The sequence below is a fragment of the Folsomia candida genome, unplaced genomic scaffold (assembly GCF_002217175.1).
Source record: "Folsomia candida strain VU population unplaced genomic scaffold, ASM221717v1 Fcan01_Sc005, whole genome shotgun sequence".
Lineage (NCBI taxonomy): Eukaryota > Metazoa > Arthropoda > Collembola > Entomobryomorpha > Isotomidae > Folsomia > Folsomia candida.
The window spans coordinates 2,907,037-2,926,277 of NW_019091197.1; the positions used below are offsets into that span (position 1 = coordinate 2,907,037).

The 19,241-nt window shown below is 34.8% G+C and overlaps 1 protein-coding gene across 3 annotated transcripts; it reads left to right on the forward strand.

Moving 5' to 3' along the window:
• Positions 1-5,390: 5,390 nt before the first annotated feature.
• On the forward strand, positions 5,391-14,739 carry LOC110850316. 3 transcript variants are annotated; one of them, XM_035851850.1, is made up of 9 exons: positions 5,391-5,514; positions 5,601-5,948; positions 6,011-6,274; positions 6,353-8,304; positions 9,056-9,540; positions 10,025-10,204; positions 10,276-12,683; positions 12,751-12,894; positions 13,023-14,739. In XM_035851850.1, exons 4-7 carry the CDS (start codon positions 7,782-7,784, stop codon positions 10,342-10,344), a joined length of 1,257 nt encoding a protein of 418 aa, XP_035707743.1. In that variant the 5' UTR covers positions 5,391-5,514; positions 5,601-5,948; positions 6,011-6,274; positions 6,353-7,781; the 3' UTR covers positions 10,345-12,683; positions 12,751-12,894; positions 13,023-14,739. The 3 variants fall into 3 exon arrangements, with proteins under 3 accessions (XP_035707743.1, XP_035707744.1, XP_021953443.2); XM_035851851.1 differs by having other exon boundaries at positions 14,082-14,739; XM_022097751.2 differs by having other exon boundaries at positions 12,751-14,739.
• Positions 14,740-19,241: the final 4,502 nt, after the last annotated feature.

The window sequence follows — 19,241 nt, forward strand, 5'->3', positions numbered from 1 at the left end:
AATTCACTATGCATTATAATTATTTTTAGGAACAATTATGGATGTACATATTTATTATCATGACTACTTAAGGTTTACTGTATGTAACTTGTTGTTAATATATTTACGTTTATATACAATCTATTGTAAAGTTCATAAAGTAAGGCTTGCTTCAATAGCCTTCTAACGAGATAACGTACCTAGTGCTCAACATTACATCCCGAGTTGACAGAGTGAAGATAAAACAACGAAAAGCGTAATGATTTGCTAACTAAAAATCTATGCTTAATTTTAATTACCGAAATGACGAGTTTTTGGTACGGCATTTTTAACGCTTAAATTTAAGCAACGATAATACGCATAATAGGTATTGAAATCTTATCGGATTTATTTATGGTTGCCACTCGGTACCTAAAAAACGACTTTCTTCTGTCACCAATAAAACGCTAAAATTTTGGTACCCAATTCTTTCAGATTTCTCGTGTATTAAAAGGCGTTGAATTATCATCTTGTAACCATCGTCCAACCAATATTGTAGAATCAATACTAATTATACGCCTAAACTTTGTTACCAAATCCTCACTCATTCCGTAACAATGTATAGGTGTTGATAAATAATCTTTTACTCTTCAACCAATCCGCACCGAAAACTCGTTGACTAATCCGTGCTCATTTACAGCACAGAATCATCGCTGTATCAGCATTGATTTTGTGTGAACGCACCACCGCCATTATCAAAATCTTGGAACACAATTCCTTCCACGCATCACATAAATTTATTTTTTTTTCATAAAACATTAATTAATACCAATGGCAGACCTAACATTAAGGAAATTTTGCGTGGTGGAATTTCCTGTGGATAAGACTATTGAAGTGGTGCCAATGACTTGGCTTTCTGACAACAATAGTAAGTGCGCTTTTCCAGCAAATCGACTTAAAGGTTTTAAAAAGATTCAAGAGGACTTCGAGTCGCTGCCAGACCCTTTGTGGCAAATTTGGGACATAATTTTAAGAAAGAGTTACGGTAAAACCTTATCCCTTAATTAATTAATTCTTAAATTCAAGTTTGAAAATAAATTTTATTTTTATTCTAGATAAATTTGAACGAGCAAATGCTAAGGCCAAGAAGTTATTAAAAACCACCTACGTCGATAGCAGTGAAATCGAAATCGAATCGTCGCAAGATAGAGAGAATTTACAAGGTAAGTTCAATGTTTTTAAATAGCGTTCTATGTTGCAAGCAAGTATTTAATATTGGAATATTCGTAGTTTTCCAATTTCAAGTTTTACAATTTGATTTTTAGATGAAGCAGTAATTCAAACTTTTGGATCAGGTGGTGAAGGAACCGAACAAACAGTTGAATCCATTCCGGTAACTTTGAATTATTATGATGACCGAATTACAGTGTTAACCGAAGAGTTTCGAGGTATTTCGTAATTTTTAATTTATCTAACTATCTCAATATAAATAGATTATTTAGCTAAGTTTAATTTATTATTTTGATTAGCATTTCAAGAAACCTCCATTCAAAATCAACTATTCTTGCAAGAGGAGGTACGAGACCTTAAAAATATTGTACTGCGCTGCTTGAATTCTTCAAATCCATCAAGGAGAGCCAGCAGAATAGTTTGGCCCATTAAAACTCTGGAAGAGCCGGGGAAAGTCAACGAACTTCTTCTGCAAGACGACACTTATAATCAACAGGTAAGCTATTAAAATATTTTGATAACACAATTTTGATATTATGTGCAATTAAATGACAAAACTACATCATATTTAATGCAACAAATTTCTAGGTGGAGTTCATGTCCTGTATTGGGGGAGCTTCCGTAATCCGAGCCATAAACGATAATTTAAAATTTATTATTTCGCATAAATTTGCTCTCACCCTTCGCTTCACCGACGCGTCTGGAAAATTCGTATTTGGTGGAACCAAATGCTGTAAGCTCGTTAAAGGTACTTTTATTGCTTTTACTATGGTACTTACTATCAACTTTTATTGTATTTAAAAAATACTAACACTAGAAATCATTATAGATTCAGTTCGCCAATTCTTTAGTCAAGAAGCTGTTTCAGAACGAATCAGGGTCGAATTAATTGACAGCAAATTGGATTCCTACATCGCAAAGTGGCTTCGTGACTCGATAAATATAGGGGAGGAAGGCAAAAAGAAACGGTCAAAGGTTGAAAATGGACGCCGCAAGATCAACGAAGTCCCAACGAGTGAAGAACCGCTTGACGAAAATTCTCAAGCAAATTAGGGCTCCGTCATCAACTGCCTCCGTCTCATCAACCACCGCTCAAGATTCAACGCTTCCGTCCAATTCAAATTCCATGGCCCAAGTCCAATTTATAAACAATCACATCGAACCAATTTCAAATTATGGTAGGTTAGAATTATTAGTAAATAGTTGTAGCAGTGAAAGTGAGAACGAAGCCGAATTGCAAGATGATATTAGCCGTTTATCACAACTGAGAAAGTGGGCGTTAACCCATAATATTACACATCCTGTGTTACGCGATTTGTTAGAAATTTGTAGAAAATGGCTGCCAAGATATGGATTTCCTAGTGATCCTAGAACTTTACTTAAGACCAAAAGAATAGTACAGTTACAAGATATTGATGGGGGGCAGTTTTATCATTTCGGGCTAGAGGTAGGATTAGTTAAAATTTTATGTCACAAAGAATTCGCCCAATTAAATATTTCAAAAGTTGAGGTTAGCTTAGGTATTGATGGGTTACCAATCAGCAAGAGCTCGAAGTTGCAATTTTGGCCTATTCTATGCAAAATTTACGGTAGCCTGGGGGATAATAATGTGTTTATAGTTAGCTTATTTTGCGGAACTCAAAAACCCAAATCGCTCCAGGAATTTCTTAATCCATTAGTGCGTGAAATAGTCAATTTAAATTTAAGTGGGGTTGTAGTTGGGGACAAAAAATATCAATTCATTCTGAAAGCTATTATAGCAGACGACCTTGCACGAAGTTTCATAACACAAGTTAAAGGGCACAATGCATATTATGGTTGTGAACGTTGTTATGCAAAAGGTGAGTATTCTGGTCGCCTAATATACCCCGTAGGTCAATTATATCCGTTGATAATAATTCGTAATTAAATCAAGTTCACATTAATCATCACGAAGTTAATAAAATTTCACCTTTGATTGAGGCAGGTGTAGGAATGATAACCCAAATTCCACTTGATTACATGCATTTATGCTGCCTTGGAGTAATGAAGAAATTTTTACTTTTATGGACAGAAGGGCCTATCCCCCATAAATTATCTCAAAATCAAATTAAAATTATTTCTAGTAGACTTCTTTTGTTTCGTAATCGCGTTCCTTCCCATTTTTCAAGGAAACCTAGAAGTTTAGCAGAAATTAGACATTGGAAAGCTACTGAGTTTAGAACTTTTTTGCTGTATTTGGGACCAATTTGTTTAAAAGGAGTATTATCAACAGAAAAGTATAACCATTTTCTTTTATTTCACATTTCAGTTTATATATTATCCTCGGGATTTGCCAAGTATGGTGATTGGATTGATTTGGGAGCTCAACTTATCGATGAATTTGTTAGCAAAATTCCAACATTGTATTGCAAAGAGCTTGTTGTATTTAACGTACATTCATTAACTCATTTACCTGCAGATGTACACCTTCACGGTGCGTTAGATAATTTCAGCGCATTTCCGTTTGAAAATTTCATGCAAACAATTAAGCGGCTATTGCGATCTAATAATGCTCCTCTTAGTCAAATCGTTAGAAGACTTTCTGAATTAAGTGATGCCTCAATAAAACGACCAAAGGAGGCAAACTCATCAATTGCTCCGTCCGCTAAACTAGGTGATAATTGTTTTGTTACCAAGACTGGCCAAATTTGTGTTGTAGAAAAACATGACCAGAAATTTATGTGTCGAATATTTATGGAAAATTTAGAGCCTAAGTCATATCCAATAGTTTGCAAAGATTTAGCAATTGGCTATGTTAGAAAATTGGGAATTTTGCAAAAATTAAACCCTTCAATTTTATCAAAAAAATGTATACTACTTCCATTCGGCAAAAAATAATTTTATATATCATTATGCAATTCCTTTGAGGTAAATCGTAAGTACTAATTATTGATTATTAGGATATTAATGACATCTCATTAATTTTGTTGTATATATTAATTTATGTAATTATATTGAAATTGTGTGTACCGATTGAATTATATAATCTTATTACTTCATTACATAAAATTGTAAAATTATGGATACGTGCAATATTAAATTGAAATACTGTTTGAAGTAATAAATGAAGCATTTTTTATTGACATACAAGTACTTATTTTGTAAGGAAATTTAGTGACTAAAATTGCGTGCGCAATCTGGTGGTGGTGCAACGCTTGTGTTTCGTCGCTGTTTCATCAATCGCTAAAAATGCAACGATTGAGCGATGGAATTTCGGTGCCGTTTCGTTGCTCCCCATCAGTACCATATCGTTATACGATCTTGTTCCATTTCGTTGAATTATCAGCACCAAGAAGTGTCAATGCCTAATCAGTGCTTGTTGTGTAGTTCGGGATATATATACAAAATAATGTATACATAGAATTTACAAATAATCATAGATAAACAATACATGTACCTGCAGCGTTAAAATAAATTAGTTTGAGTAGAAATGTATATCGTGGACGAGAACAGTAACACGGGAATAAAAAAGCTAAAACCTTTATTACAAAATTCATAAATATTGCACTTGATACATAAATCACAATTATACATTTCACAACTAAAATATGTGGAAAATATAAAAACAGTTAAAACTTATAACATCACTACTAACAGATATGACTGCACATATTTATGAATGTAGGCTTGAACGTTACTAATTATTATGTAACTTGTTCATTAAAATTTAGCACATTTATACAATTTCAACTTATAAAAACTATACAAACTCATTTAGAATAAATTATGGAAACCACCAGAATCATTTAGATATCGTACATTGATCCACACAAGTAAATAGCCATAAAATAAAGTCATACCTAATGACCGGCCAGTAATTAATTGCAATATTGCAAAATTCTAATAAATTTTGATTACGAAGTAAACCAGCAAATGAATTTATCCACAAACTTTATTTAATAAAATGATATCTAGATTTTCAGCGAACACATAAATAATTAATTACATATTAAGTTATGTACATATTCCATCTCAAGAGGGTTTCAATGTGTGTGGGTACATTTGTTATTCCAGGAAACTCGTGACGCTTGAGAATTTATTCGCAATTAATGTCAACTTCTCTCGTGAACTTATTTATTTCACATCTGTTCTATCACGATGATTACTGAGGAGATGATAATAACCCCAATTCTACGAATTATCAATACGCGAATTTACCAATATAAAATAAAAACAGGATATCCATCCTTCCCATATTTAATATTCAGTCCTGGCAAAGTAAAGTTATACCAAAAATCTGGTCCCAAATCCATTAAATAACGTTGCTAATTCCAATCGCATTATTTTTTATCGGTCCCTACGCAGGTATGTCATCAAGTGCTTCATTTCCAAAAACTCTACCAGTTCTTAAATATTAATTAACAAAAATTCGACCTCTGATTTACTTACAGTCTACGGATGCACGGAAGGCGAATTCTCACCACATCCATCAGACTGAACCAAATATTTGGTTTGCAACCATGGCTGCTGTGCAAAGGCGGACAAATTCTGTGATCTGACAGCATATTACTATGTAGATTGTATCCTCATTGACACTACCATATTAAAATTCCAGCTCGATTGGACGATTTCTAAAAATCCGTATGGGTTACCCCGTAGGGTGTTTGAAATTGTTGCAATTTTATTTCATAATTTTCTATTACAAACCATTAGCTATCCCAGGTACCAAATTTCAGCTTTCTTCGACTGCTTTGGATTTTTGGAACAAATGACCCGCATCTCTAAAATGACCAAAATAGGTTAGTAACTTAACCGAGCAAGCTTATCTTGGAATATGGTTTCTAATTTTGCATTTTTTTAGGTGTGCCGAAGGTCGATCGGAACAGTTTAAAAAGAGTTATACAAGACGGCAGACAGACAGACAGACAACACGGGTTCATAATACCACAGTGCGGGGGAAAAAATATTAAGAATTACGCGTATGCAGATCAGCGAAAACCCATTAATCCCCGTGTTGTCCATGTACGCACTTAATTCCTCATATTTGACATGCACCCCGTGAGCATAGGTTCCATTTCGACAATACTCCCAATTGGCCACGGGAGGTCATCGAATCCACGCCCCGGTAGGTGTGCCTCGGCCAATCGAACTATGCGGGAAGTATGAATTATTAAGTTTTATGCGGTGGAATTATCTATTTTAGTTTACTTGAAATTTGAAACATTCCCGAGCAAATTGATTAAATTTCTACCACGTGGATGAACCGGGGGCGGACCGAGGTCGAAGTGGTAGGCTGCTGAAAATTGGATAATTGCGAAAATGATTAAATTGAGTGAACTTATAACTGTACTGGGAAGCAAATTATACTGACCAAGTTTTAGACGGACGTGATTTAAATGGAAAGTTAAACTATGTGTATAATTGTTTTAATGAGTAGATAATTTAAGCAACAAATGAGGTTTCACTTTTGCATTGTATGGCCAATTCTTTATGATGCAAAGTAGAAACTTTTCTACCTTTTACAATTTGCTACCGTAGAATTATCTCAAGGTGCATAATCAAAGCTATTTTACATCACACGAAAGGTATGTTTGTATATTACCGAATTTGTAAATTGAATCCAGCCGCTGATAAGCTGTGACGATAAAACCGACAAGTTAATAACTGACACATAAACTTAGCCCACACATTTGGCTTGATAAGGTTCCGACGAACCTAATAAGTTTTTACGTAGGGTTGCCGGAAGACGAGATGAGACGAGATATACCACATCTCATCTCGTCTCACCATTTGCTGAGATGCGACGAAAGCTAAATGAGATACTCATAATTGAAGCTCATCTCATCTCGTCTCATTAAACTTGAGATGAGATGAGATGAGACGAGATGAGACACGTAAGGACTAATAAAGGGTGTTCGGGCCAAAACTGAGACGCTTTTGCCTAAACATTTTAAAATGCAATATGAAAAAAACTACTAAGAAGAGTATGATAGCCTGCTAATTCTGGAGAACTGAACTAGAAGTGAAGTAAATCTAGAAGGAAATTGTCATAAATCTCTAAATGTGATATTGATATAAAAATGTCATTCAACTTCTTACAGAAGTGAACTAGAAGTGAAAGTATTTAGTAGTTGGAGCGTGAATAAATGTGCCCCGTGTTCTACACGGGCAACAGCCTAGTAATATACAGTAAATTCAGCTGAGGTAAATTTACTACCTGTGGTAACAAATTTAATTCCATTGTGCTTGAGCCGTATATACATAGGCACCGCCAGTAATATCGTTTATTACCGACTTATTTTGAGTGTATGTGTTCCTTGCATACGTAAGTTACTTTACAGAAATTCATGAAAAATAGAGAATCCATATTTTCGTTTAATTTCGACATTTACAAATGCGATATGCAGACTTACCCTGATGTCCATCTAGATTGAAGGAAATGGGCAAAACCCTCCTCCATCTGTATACATAATAATTAACCTACATTAAGGTGCATCCATTAATCTTTATCTAAGTGGTTTTTATCATTAGTTCAGATCAATAGGTATTTAAGTAGGTCACAGTTCAGTGAGATGTGTGTCAAATGTGTAAAGTGAGTAGCGTCTGTTTGCCCTTCGGCTCCTTAGTTTACGATGGATCCGAAAAGTAGAACTTGCTCGGTCAAAGTATTCCTAATCATTTCCCGATACTTGTGCATCCTACCCTTGAAGTTGGATTGGGGCAATGTAAAAATTCCCATAAAATGGGTCATCGCTTCCGCCACATTTTGTATCATTTCGTTTTCTATCTTGCTTCAATTAGTTCCATTTTTTGTAGCTTGCTCGGAATGGTATAAAAGTCCGGATAATAGATCAACCGATAAAATAATTTTTGGTTGTTACATTTGGATATTTTTCATTCAACGGTACCTCTGGCAACCGATGGGATTTTTGAAGACGAAGAAAATTCGATCATTATTAGAATCAATGGCTAATTTGGGACTACTTGGAAAGGAATCTGCTTCAATATTTAGTCCTCAGTTTTACATTCTTTCAATCGGATCTGTTATAAATGCCTGTACAATGGTGACTGTCATAGAGAAGGATTTAGAAAATGTTTTCGCTTCTGCAGACTTCAAGGATTGGAAGATTTTGCCGTTAAATATTTTGATTCAAGGTAAAGTGGGAAAATTGAATTGATTTTGTAGAATATTTAGTTAAGGGTGGTCGCACTATGGGATTGAGCTATCTAGCGGGTTTATTTAGATAATGGTAGTTTTCACCAATTTTTGGACATACTGATAGTATCTGAAAGGATGTGAATAATATAAGGTCCATGAGCAGCGTTTAGTTTTGGAGCTCCGAAATTGATTTTAGGCTGGACAAAGTCCAAAAGTGTTCAAAAATTATTAGAGACAAAAATTTTAAAAATGTCAGAAACGTTCAAGATTGTTTAACATTTGCAATTTGTTACAATTTCTATGTTATATGTTTCCTAGCAAGATTATACCAAAATCTGAATTCTAGTTTAAGTTTGAAGAAATGCAGTTGACAATATGATGGAATTTGGAAGAACAAAATTTAACATGTGTTCTTATGGGAAATTCTGACATTGCCAAAATATTCTCTATTAGATACCAAAATTCTTAAAATGATAAGTAGATTACGTATGTAGAATTTGGAAAAAAGTCAACAATAAAGAAATTGTGTCGTGGTGCCCATTTTTTATTTTGGAGGAAAAAACGTATTGTGTCTTAAACTGGTTAAAACCGCTTTGGACGGTCTTTTGGACAGTGATTGAAACCAGAGCCAATCCCTATTTACGACGCTTGTAACCCTATTATTATTTCTGAGTGGCAACAACTATACACGCAGTCACTGATAACTTTGGATACACCAAATTAACTAAAAATAATTTGTTTCTGTAGTTACCGGGACGTCTATCACCGGGCAAATAATCGCCCATTGGACCAACATCCATTGTGATGCTGCATTTACAGTTTTTGTTTCAATTTTCATCTTCTTCCATCGTTCCATTCGCAAAGCACTGGGTCAGTTGGAATTCCACTTATTACGCGATCATGCCGTCAATTGTCCGTACTGTGACCGAAAGACGTTCGGTCGACCATATTACAAGGAACCATTAACCAGGTTGCGACAACTCCTCAAAATACTGCGGGATGTTAATGAAGTCGCGGATCAATTTATTTTTATCTTTGTCACGTCATCTATCCTGATTTTGATTACGGCTGTGCACGTCCTGTTCGTGACACTGATAAGGCTCAGCAATGTTCCGGCCGGAGAGCTGCAGGGTGTCGTGGTGAAGCAAACGGCAGCAATGGTTGTGATAGTTTTATGTGTTATTTTGAAGATTGTCATACTCATAGAGGTTGGACAGGATATTAAAAACGCGGTAAGTTTAATTTGAAAATTTCGTGAATAGGCTGCCGCAGTCAGTTAACATACATTGACTCAAAGCCATTCGGTGGTAATGGAGATTACAATCTGTTATTTTGTGTTAATCTACCGCCATGGGAATAAGATTGTTAGCAAGTTGGTAATATTTGTCATTTGGCATTTATTACCAGCCGGGTAATAAATTTACGACTGCTCGGTAACAAATTTGTTACTATGGTGGTAGACTCATATATGGTAGTAGGCGTTTCCGGAGTGTTCCATAGAGATGATATCGGCTACAATTCAGTTGTTGCCAAGTTGTGCAAATGGCAATAAGATGTTAGGCTGAAGGTTTTGAAGTTGAATTCGTAACAATTGCAATTGACTATGATCGGCAATTGGTAATTTGTTAGCAATTTAATAACAAGTTAAAATATTCTCCAGATACGCCTACAGCCTCATAAAGTTGAGGATGATTTGAATTTTACCGACATTTCCAGGGTGACCATTTTACCAGTACGCTGTCTGAACTTGGAGTTGTTGAGATGGGAAATCACCCTCAATTCTTCGGTCATTCGATTTGTCCACTTATTAAAGAATTAAGACAAACAGTATCCCTCCACACGTTTGAAATTCACCCAAGTAACTTTTTCTCGTTGGATAGAAAACTAATTACGACGGTAAGTTTGAAAAAATTTATTTCGTATTTCAACATATTTATTTGATGACTGTATTTATTTCACTTATTTAGACAATTAGTACTGTAGTGTCGTTCGTGATCGTTTTTGCGCAATTGAGAGAATCGGAGAGAAATGCGTGAGAATTGATACCGGTTCCAAAACTAACCAAAATGTTTGATTGCAGATACAAATATTGATTTTAGGGGGTGGACATATTAATTATAAATAATCGATATAATGTCACATATTGATTCATTCTAAGTGTATGTACTTAATTTAATTCACAACTGTATAAGCTTTGGATCAATTTGATCGATTTTATTACTAAAGAATTTAACTATAAAGCACCATAAACTTTCTAAAATATTACTTCCTAGAGCAAAATTTGATCCCAAACATCTTAGTACGACACATTATCCGTACATAATTAAAAAGTCGGGCCCCTTAATTTAGCTTTGGACAATGTGCTGAGAGGGGAAGCATAATTATTAAAACGGGTGGTAAATGAGATCCTCGTGTGACGCGACTTTGGTTACTTTTACTTGTGGTTTACTTGGTCGGATTAGAAATTGTACCTTACAAAAATACTAGCCGGACCAACCGTCCTACTTGGACAATGAGCATTGGGAGAGTTGCAAGGAAAAGAAGGAGGAAATTGTAGATATTGAGTTGAGTTCAAGGTAGGACAGGGTAGTCTTAATTAAATTAGGATAACAAGACGGTCTGACGGTTGAAAATGGTTACAAAATCAAAGAAAAGAAATGTTGAGAGGATCATTTACATTTAAGCCGATTAAACAATCATATCAAGTTTGCAGAGTAGTTACAAATATAAAATAAAGATAAAATGTCTTATGCAATCGCTCAATCCTAGTTATTTTTAAGTATGTTATAACCAAATATTTTTTTCAAAAGAGTGAGATTTAAGGATGGGAACACATTAAATCCATTGGTATGAAATACAGTGTGTTCAAGTGATATATTTAGGCTTTTAAAATTCTCTAAAAAATCAACCACTGGGTCGATTTTTATAAAATTAAGTTTGTTTGGTAGTACAACTATCAGAAGGCATTTTGATACAAATTTTGAGTTTGTAAAGTTTTTTTGGGAGGTGGTGGTGGCACTTTCCCAAAAAAACACCAATTTTAACATGGGAAATCCTATCCCAATTTAACTTGGTTACAAGGAAATTTTTAACTTTTAGCTGTAAAATTGTGAATTTCTGTACTGAACCCGAATTCGGGGTGTATGTACATACAAATGAGATGTAGTGGCCGAAAGTAATGTTTTATTACAGTATTGTTATGCTTTATGAAATACGAAATATATGTAGCAATCTTTTTTAGATTTAGAATTTAATCATGTTCCATCAATCAAAAATGGTGTATGAATGTGTATGGATGACGCTAGCAAAGCCGTCATCCATCTTTCTGAAGAGGTTGTATTGCTTGTGAGTTTTTGTGAGGATTAAGTGCTTATCAGCGTCAGAGATAAGCATTATTGGTATAACAGGCCTCACAATTTCTCCAAACAAAACTAAAACACTAATCACCAAGAGTATCCCACAAGTGTAGAAACTTGTCTAAACTTGTTTCCAAAAGAGATGATGAGATCTTAGTTTTTTACGTTCTTATTTAATAATTCAGATTTGACCTATATTTATAATATAAATTAGACGTCTTCTCTACATAGAAAGCAAGCAGTGGTGATTTTCGTTGGACATATGTAAATACCGCGGAAAGCGAAGTTAGATAAGAAGAGCCACACATATAATATGTCAGACGATGGAAAAAAGTATAATAAAATATCCCAATGCATACCAGAAATCAAAACATGATTAAATAAATATGTATCATCACTGGGATTAACTGTTTACAACAAAACTCAGACACAAAGCAAGTCAGCACATACATAAATATACCGGCTAACCAACAGGAAATGTAAACATGCCGCTGTTATAAATACAACCGTTTACTATTTGAAGTGACGAAAATACAAGGTCCAAAATAATCAAAGTTTGCTTCCTGTGAGAACAGTAAGCATAGATTAGAAAAGTTTGTTGTTAACTTCCTGCTAATGTCGGTTGAAAAAGTATAAAAGAAAGAATCCCTGCCACATTCTTTCAAAAAATCGAGTCCAAAATGTTCCCCTTCCATCGAATTATTGGTTTTCTGTTTGTGGTAGCTGTCGTAGTTCTAACATTCCTATTTGTCCCGGCTTCACCTCCCGTCGTAAAAAATTATAATCACATAAGTGGCGGATTTCTCATGAGACACTGCGTTGACCCTGGGTCTGTACCGAAAGACACGAAGAGCTGGAACAAGTTTTATCGTAGTAAGCTGTTCCAATATAATGCCTTCGTTGCCTACCATCTCATGAGGACATTTAAGCAGCCCAAGCTCCGGAAGGTTCACCACTTTTTCGTTGTGACGGCGGATGATTTACGGAATGCATTTTCCCTATTCAGCGAGAAAGTTGAGGTACGTATGTGGATAGATATTTGTGTAGTTTAGAATTATTGCACTAAATTAATTTATTTGTATGTAGCGTGGGATCTACAACAGTAGTTTTCCATTCGACACATTCGAGTTGAGGTTGAGGAAGGACGGGGCTTACTCCGTGATTCCCTTGGGTAAAAAGCTGGCTCAATGTGTTTTGAATCCCGATTGGCAGCCTGTACATCTTGCACAAGTAATTTAATATTTTTCCCCTCCCCATATTGAAAGTGCCATATAAATTTCTCTGACCATGTGTGCCCTGAATGACCGTTCAAAATTAGACCTCATGGTAGAATTTATCTTTTTAAAAATTAATTTTAGCGCAGGAATTCAGTTTACATGAAAAAAGGGAAGAGGTCCACCGTCGTTAAAGAAACCCCTTTTTGATGACTGTTCACTGAAGCCTGTCGACGGTGAGGACTGAAAAGTTCGTTACAGACCTAACATTTTTGCCATTTCCCGTAACCTTCAGATTTAGAAGGGTATGGATTTAGTATTAATAGCTAGATTTTAGAAGTTTGTATAATAATTACAATTATAAATAGTTGCACTCTTAGAAAGCTGGGATTGATTCAATACCGTGTGGTATACATATATGACTTTACCGAGTTGGAATTGAAAGCTGGTATAAATTCGGTATTAAAATAATACTTGACAGTATTATTTTCAATACTAGTCGGTATTAGATTTTTAACCACGTAGTATAGACCTAATACCAGATCAATACTACGCGGTAGAGTCACATATACCGTCGATTATTGATTTTATTAAGAGTTTAGTGCTGCATATTTTTGTGATATGTCTACACACTTGAAATTTTGGGACCTTCTCAAAGATTCCTTGAAACCTCATAATATTTTGTGAAGGCAGAAAAATCTGACGAAAAAATAAATCAAATGGTAAGTTCAGATAGTTTGTTTGTTGACCGATTTGCAAATTTCCTGCACATTCTTCCTCCCGTCATTACATGAATTTATTTTGTGTCCTGGGATACATTAAAGTTTTAAATAGTTTGTATATTTATTTAAACCTACAAATATACATTTTCGAGTATATGATTACATCACGTGATTTACGTGTCTTGATATCCATCCATGGATTGGGTAAGCAAAGCGAAAATGATGCCATGCACAATTTGTTTGTAATTGTTATTACACTGCAAATAATTTGGTTATAATCCGGAGTCGTAACGTATATGACTATACAGAGACGCGCACTACATTTGGTAAAGATTTTGTAATAAATCTTTACCATTTTGGTAATAATTTTTACGACTTTGTAGTATAAAGTTACCAATTTGTATTAAATTATTTACCAAAATTCGTGACGTGTATGACTGCAAAATTATTTAATCGAAATGTTTTTTTATATAATATGCAGATAACAATAATATGATGGATAATTATGTATGGTATTGGGCCACAGCAAAAAGGTGAAGATTCGCATCCTTGGAAATGCTGAGCATTTATGGAACCCAGTTCATGACTACACTTCTGTAGGAGCTTATGTTCCGTATACTCTGAGGTTGAAATCTGAGGTTGAAAATTTGATATGCGAGTGTTACTGTAGAAATTGAAGGTTAGAAATTAAATAGTATACGATATTTAACACTGATTTATTTATTTAGTTATTGATTTAATTATTGATTTATTTATTTAATTATTGATTTATTTATTTAACACTTAATACTGATTTATATGTAGATATCTTTAAGTTAGAAATTATAAGATGTGTTAATGATAATTCATTTCTAGATGGGAAAAAACTATGCAAAATTAAGTACATACCTAAGTTCGTAATTAGGTGATAATATTTTAACCAGTTTTATGATCTGAGATAAATATGTTACAATAAATAGATGGAAAATTTAATAACTGAACATTTTATTTTGACCAGAAAAATCCAAAATTTTAAATTTTAACTCTCGTATGTATTTCCTCATAGCGAATGAATTTAAGGAGTTCGAGTAATATAAAATATTTGATGGAGTAAAAACATGTCTCAATTATTCACGTAAACATTTATAGATAAACTACGACCAATCCATCTCCCCTAACCCAGTAAATTTGGCAAATTTGTCAACCTATTTCAAACCTTAAAGGTTTGTGAAATTGTTGAATTTCTTTGTTCTCCATCCGATAGTATCCAATGAGACAAATTGAGCAGAAACCGGCGACAAGAACGGCAATCACGTCGTTCTCTATGGGGCAAAGATATCCACGAATAGGTGCGACAGTATTGAGTGCGATAAACGCAGCTATGTTGTTAGCACAGAAAAAAGTACATTAAAAAAACTAGCGGCGTTACCTCCCCAACGAATGTTAGTTAACTAACATCAACCAAAATCACAAAAGACACAAATTTTCACAACATATGTAAATATGTACTTACAAGATATTTTCGCAACTTCTTCTCTAGGCCATGGTACGTAATCCTCCGCCATTGTAATTTTCCTCCAAAAATTACACGTATTCCAAATTATTTTTACAAATAGTTTTACCCTCGTGAAAGTGTTCAACTTAAAATGGGTGTCGGCCAGAAACTGAATTGTCATGCACCAACGAACTCATGTACATATGTACATACATACGTATTTACATAATTCCTGATGTTTGATAAGCCCACTGGAACCAAGAAGATAAGAAGGAACGTTGCCTACTGAAGTGGTTCGGATTATCTGCATATGCAAATGTTCAGGTATGTATGTATACACTCTTAATAAGCCGGTAATGATTTATCGGTAATAAATTTGGTAATAATGTTTTACCATGTAGTAAAAAATCGTTACGATGATGGAAGAACTTTATTACCAAGCCATTACCAAAGGATACAACATATCAGTACCACTTTGGTAGAGTCATATAAGGTGGATCTACTAAATAGTGGATCACTTGGTGCTTTTAAAGGGTTCGTATTTATTTTCTCCCCAGTCAGTTTTCACTACTCGCGCAGACACAAATTCAGCTGTTATTTCTGAACCCGTTAATGCTTATTAATGAAAATTTTACCATGAGTAGTCCAATACCATAGGTCGATTATGACCTTCATAGAGTCTTGATAAAATGTTTAGTTGTGCAGCAATTAAACATTTAAAAAAATCGGAAAAATTTTGAAGCATCCGAAAAACTGTATGACTACGGACGAGCAGAAATTTTGTCATATACAAAAATTAGTCTAAGCGATGTAGTAAGATGTCAGCTACTACAACTACAACAATTCAGCTCAAGATTCACGAAGAACCGAAAGTTGTGTACTTAATTGTTGAAAAGAGTTAATTGACTCAAAACGACTAAAAGTTATAAACATGCAAATTTCCCATGCTACAATTCAAAAGTTTACAAAGTCGACGAATTAGAGTTACATTGCTTATAAACTAACCCAGGAAACATTCACATGTCATAGGAACATTGATGACCGTCTTAAATCTGGGGAAATATTCCCAAAAAGTGGCGATTTCGGTGAGAAAAAGCAAGGTCAAGAACTATGGCGTCATATCCTCAGGACTAATGAATTCTCAAATGAGCCATATCCAGAATTGAACCTAGAACATATGGTATACAAAACCGAAAAAAAGTCGCCTGTACCACCCATGAGTGTTTCATAATGTGTATCGAAAGTTATGGTAGCGGGTAGTTTTTTGCGCGTAGCGTGACAACTGTTCGTATTACACAAATATAGCACAAATAAATGCGAAGAATTTTATAGCGCAAATGCAACCAAAATACTTTGATAGCATGAGAAGCAAGGAATTTATTCCATATGTTAGTCAGTACTTTTCATGCAAGATGGTGGTGCAACCCACATGGCAAAAACTACCATGCTGCTTTCCAAAGGGCATGCTAAAACGGTTTGGAGCGAAGGGGTGTGGTCCGATAAAAATCCGGATGTTGGGGTTTTGGAGGACCTATGACCCATACTTAAGTATGATATGCATAAAGATCCAAAACCACGGATAACAACAGAGCTAACAATGAAAATTTAAGCAAAGTTCAATCACATATCGAGAACCACTTTGGAAAAATGAGTACTTAGCGACAATTAAAGAGTTGTGGACGCGGCTAACGTGGGTGATCGAAAGACCAAATACTAAGGTATGTTTGAGAAAAAAAATTGGATTCCATGCGTGTCTCCGTTTTGAGAAATTAGCTTACCTTTTTTAACTGGCAAAAGTGGGGAGAAAATAAATCCGAACCCTTTAGTAGCGAAGTGGTCAAAAATAGGTTTCAAAATCTGAAAGTGATGGGCAATATGCCAAATATATCTAACCACATGCCACAAAAATTTCATAAGTTTTGAATGGAAAATAAATTTCGTACAAGATTTCAAAGCGAAGAAGTCGGGAAACAAGTTTTGGATAAGTATCAGAATTTGATTGACAAAGACTCGAAGAAGACCTGAGTACATTTCAACGGAGTTGGGTATTGCCGTGCAAAAATCAAGACATACATAAAAAGTATGGAGAATCCGAAAATGTAAGCTTCAAATAACCACCATTTGAAAAAAACCATCATATCGACCCCTCAAAAGTTAAAAACGATTGAGCAGTTTTTTGAAAATGCTCCATCCACGTCGGTGCCTGATGCTGCCATGAAGTCAAAGATTAATACAAACCACTTGTACCATATTAAGGCCTATAAAATGGGGGTCAAAGCGTATGTAAAGAAATCTCCAGCAAAATGTACGTGAACTGAAGAAAAAATGGTAACCACACCAACTCTGAAGCTTTGCAACAAAAGTTTACGAAAAAAGTTGGTCATTCATGACGAGTCCTACGTCCTTAAAAACGCGACAGAAACTCCGGAAAGGCAATTTTTCATGGCAAATGTGTCTCTCAACTGAGAACCGAAGAGAAATTAAAATGTTTTTCGAAATTTCTCAAAAAATCTCAGGTTTGGCTGGCGTTCTTTAAATTTGGGCGTGTTCTGGACCCCTCATTTTAGAAGGGCTGTGGGGACGCACAGGTTTGTTTTCAGAAATGTGTGACAGTCCGTCTGATTCCTTTCATCAATGAGTATCAAAAAATATAAAATGTAATTTTGTGGACCGACCTTGGACTAATCCACAATTCAACAAGTATTAAGGAAGAAATCGAAAAAAAATTCAGTTAGACGTCGAAAAATGGAAACCCCACATGCATCCCTCATCTTCGCTCAATAAAAAAATGTCGACTATGTGTAAGAAGGCATACTCCTAGCTTTGCGAAACAGTCGATAATTCAAGAAAGTTTTGCTTCCGGTGGGAGAAAATTAGCAATGAAGTTGCAAAGTCTTCCAGAAAAGCACTAACGGCGGAGGTTAGGAAAAAGGGTAAATACGACATGGATAATAGATTAAAGTCTTCTTTGTCCGCGGATGTATAAAATTAGATATACTTGGAATATTATGCAAGAATTTCAGATTTCGAAACCTGTTTTTGACCACTTGGCTAATAAAGTTACCAAGTGATCCACTATTTAGTAGATCCACTATACTTGTGCTTTTCGGTAATGTTTATTACCAGATTATTTACAGTGTATGTGTATAAATACTACAATGAGGCTCGCAGGAGTATAGAAGAGAGAGTGGTAATTATATACCCACTGGTAAAGTCACATGTATGTACATTCGAGGGGGGGGGCAGTACCGTACCAACCGTGGTATATTGTGGTACCAAATACCAGGCCCGGGGCCCGTAAGAGCCCGGGCCAGGTCGCAAGCTTTACACTAGATATAATGGACTTTTTGTGAATTGAAGATTTTACAAAAAAATACTCCACGTAAATACATTTTCTTACATCTAACATTAAACTGTTTGATCTTATTCGTTTTTCATATGTAATTATTTTTGTATGAATTTCTTTGCCTTACACTTTTGTATGAATTTAGAGCAAACATAATGTATAATTTTTAATGAGGGTATTCATTATTTCTTCGTATCCGTAGTATCGTAAAATAGTTTACGAAGAAAAACAAGGGGTCAGGTTTAGTAAAAATCGTAAGCGTAGTAACGTGATTTTCGATGAGAAAATCTTACGACGCTTACAAAATCTCGTAAGCGTCGTAAGTTATTTTACGATACGAAGAATACTAAGGATACGAAGAAATAATGAATACCCTCAATGTTAATAGTTTGACTTTCGAATTTTACTTCATATACAAAATTCTGATTTTAGCTGAAACTTTCACACTTCCACTTCATTTAAAAATTCAGATAAAAGGAAATTAGGCATATTGAAGAAAACTTAAAAGTGTGGGTCGACTTATTTCTGTCCTTAAGCAATTTAAAATTTGTAGCGTAAAAGTTGGAGAGGAGCACTTCAGGCCTACGCGTTTTTACTTACAATTCCGATATGTGTGAATTACCTGACACCAACATTTCTCAACAGTTGGCATATTTCTCTTATACTTATCTTGTGTGATTGTTGGAAATTCTGTGTATGTAAAGAGTAATAATTAAGCACTTGTTTCAGGATTTTTCATAATGCTCAGCTTAAATGAAATTATGACGGAATCCGTCAGCGACAATTTCCATTTTTATTATGAAATTTTACTCATGAGGGAG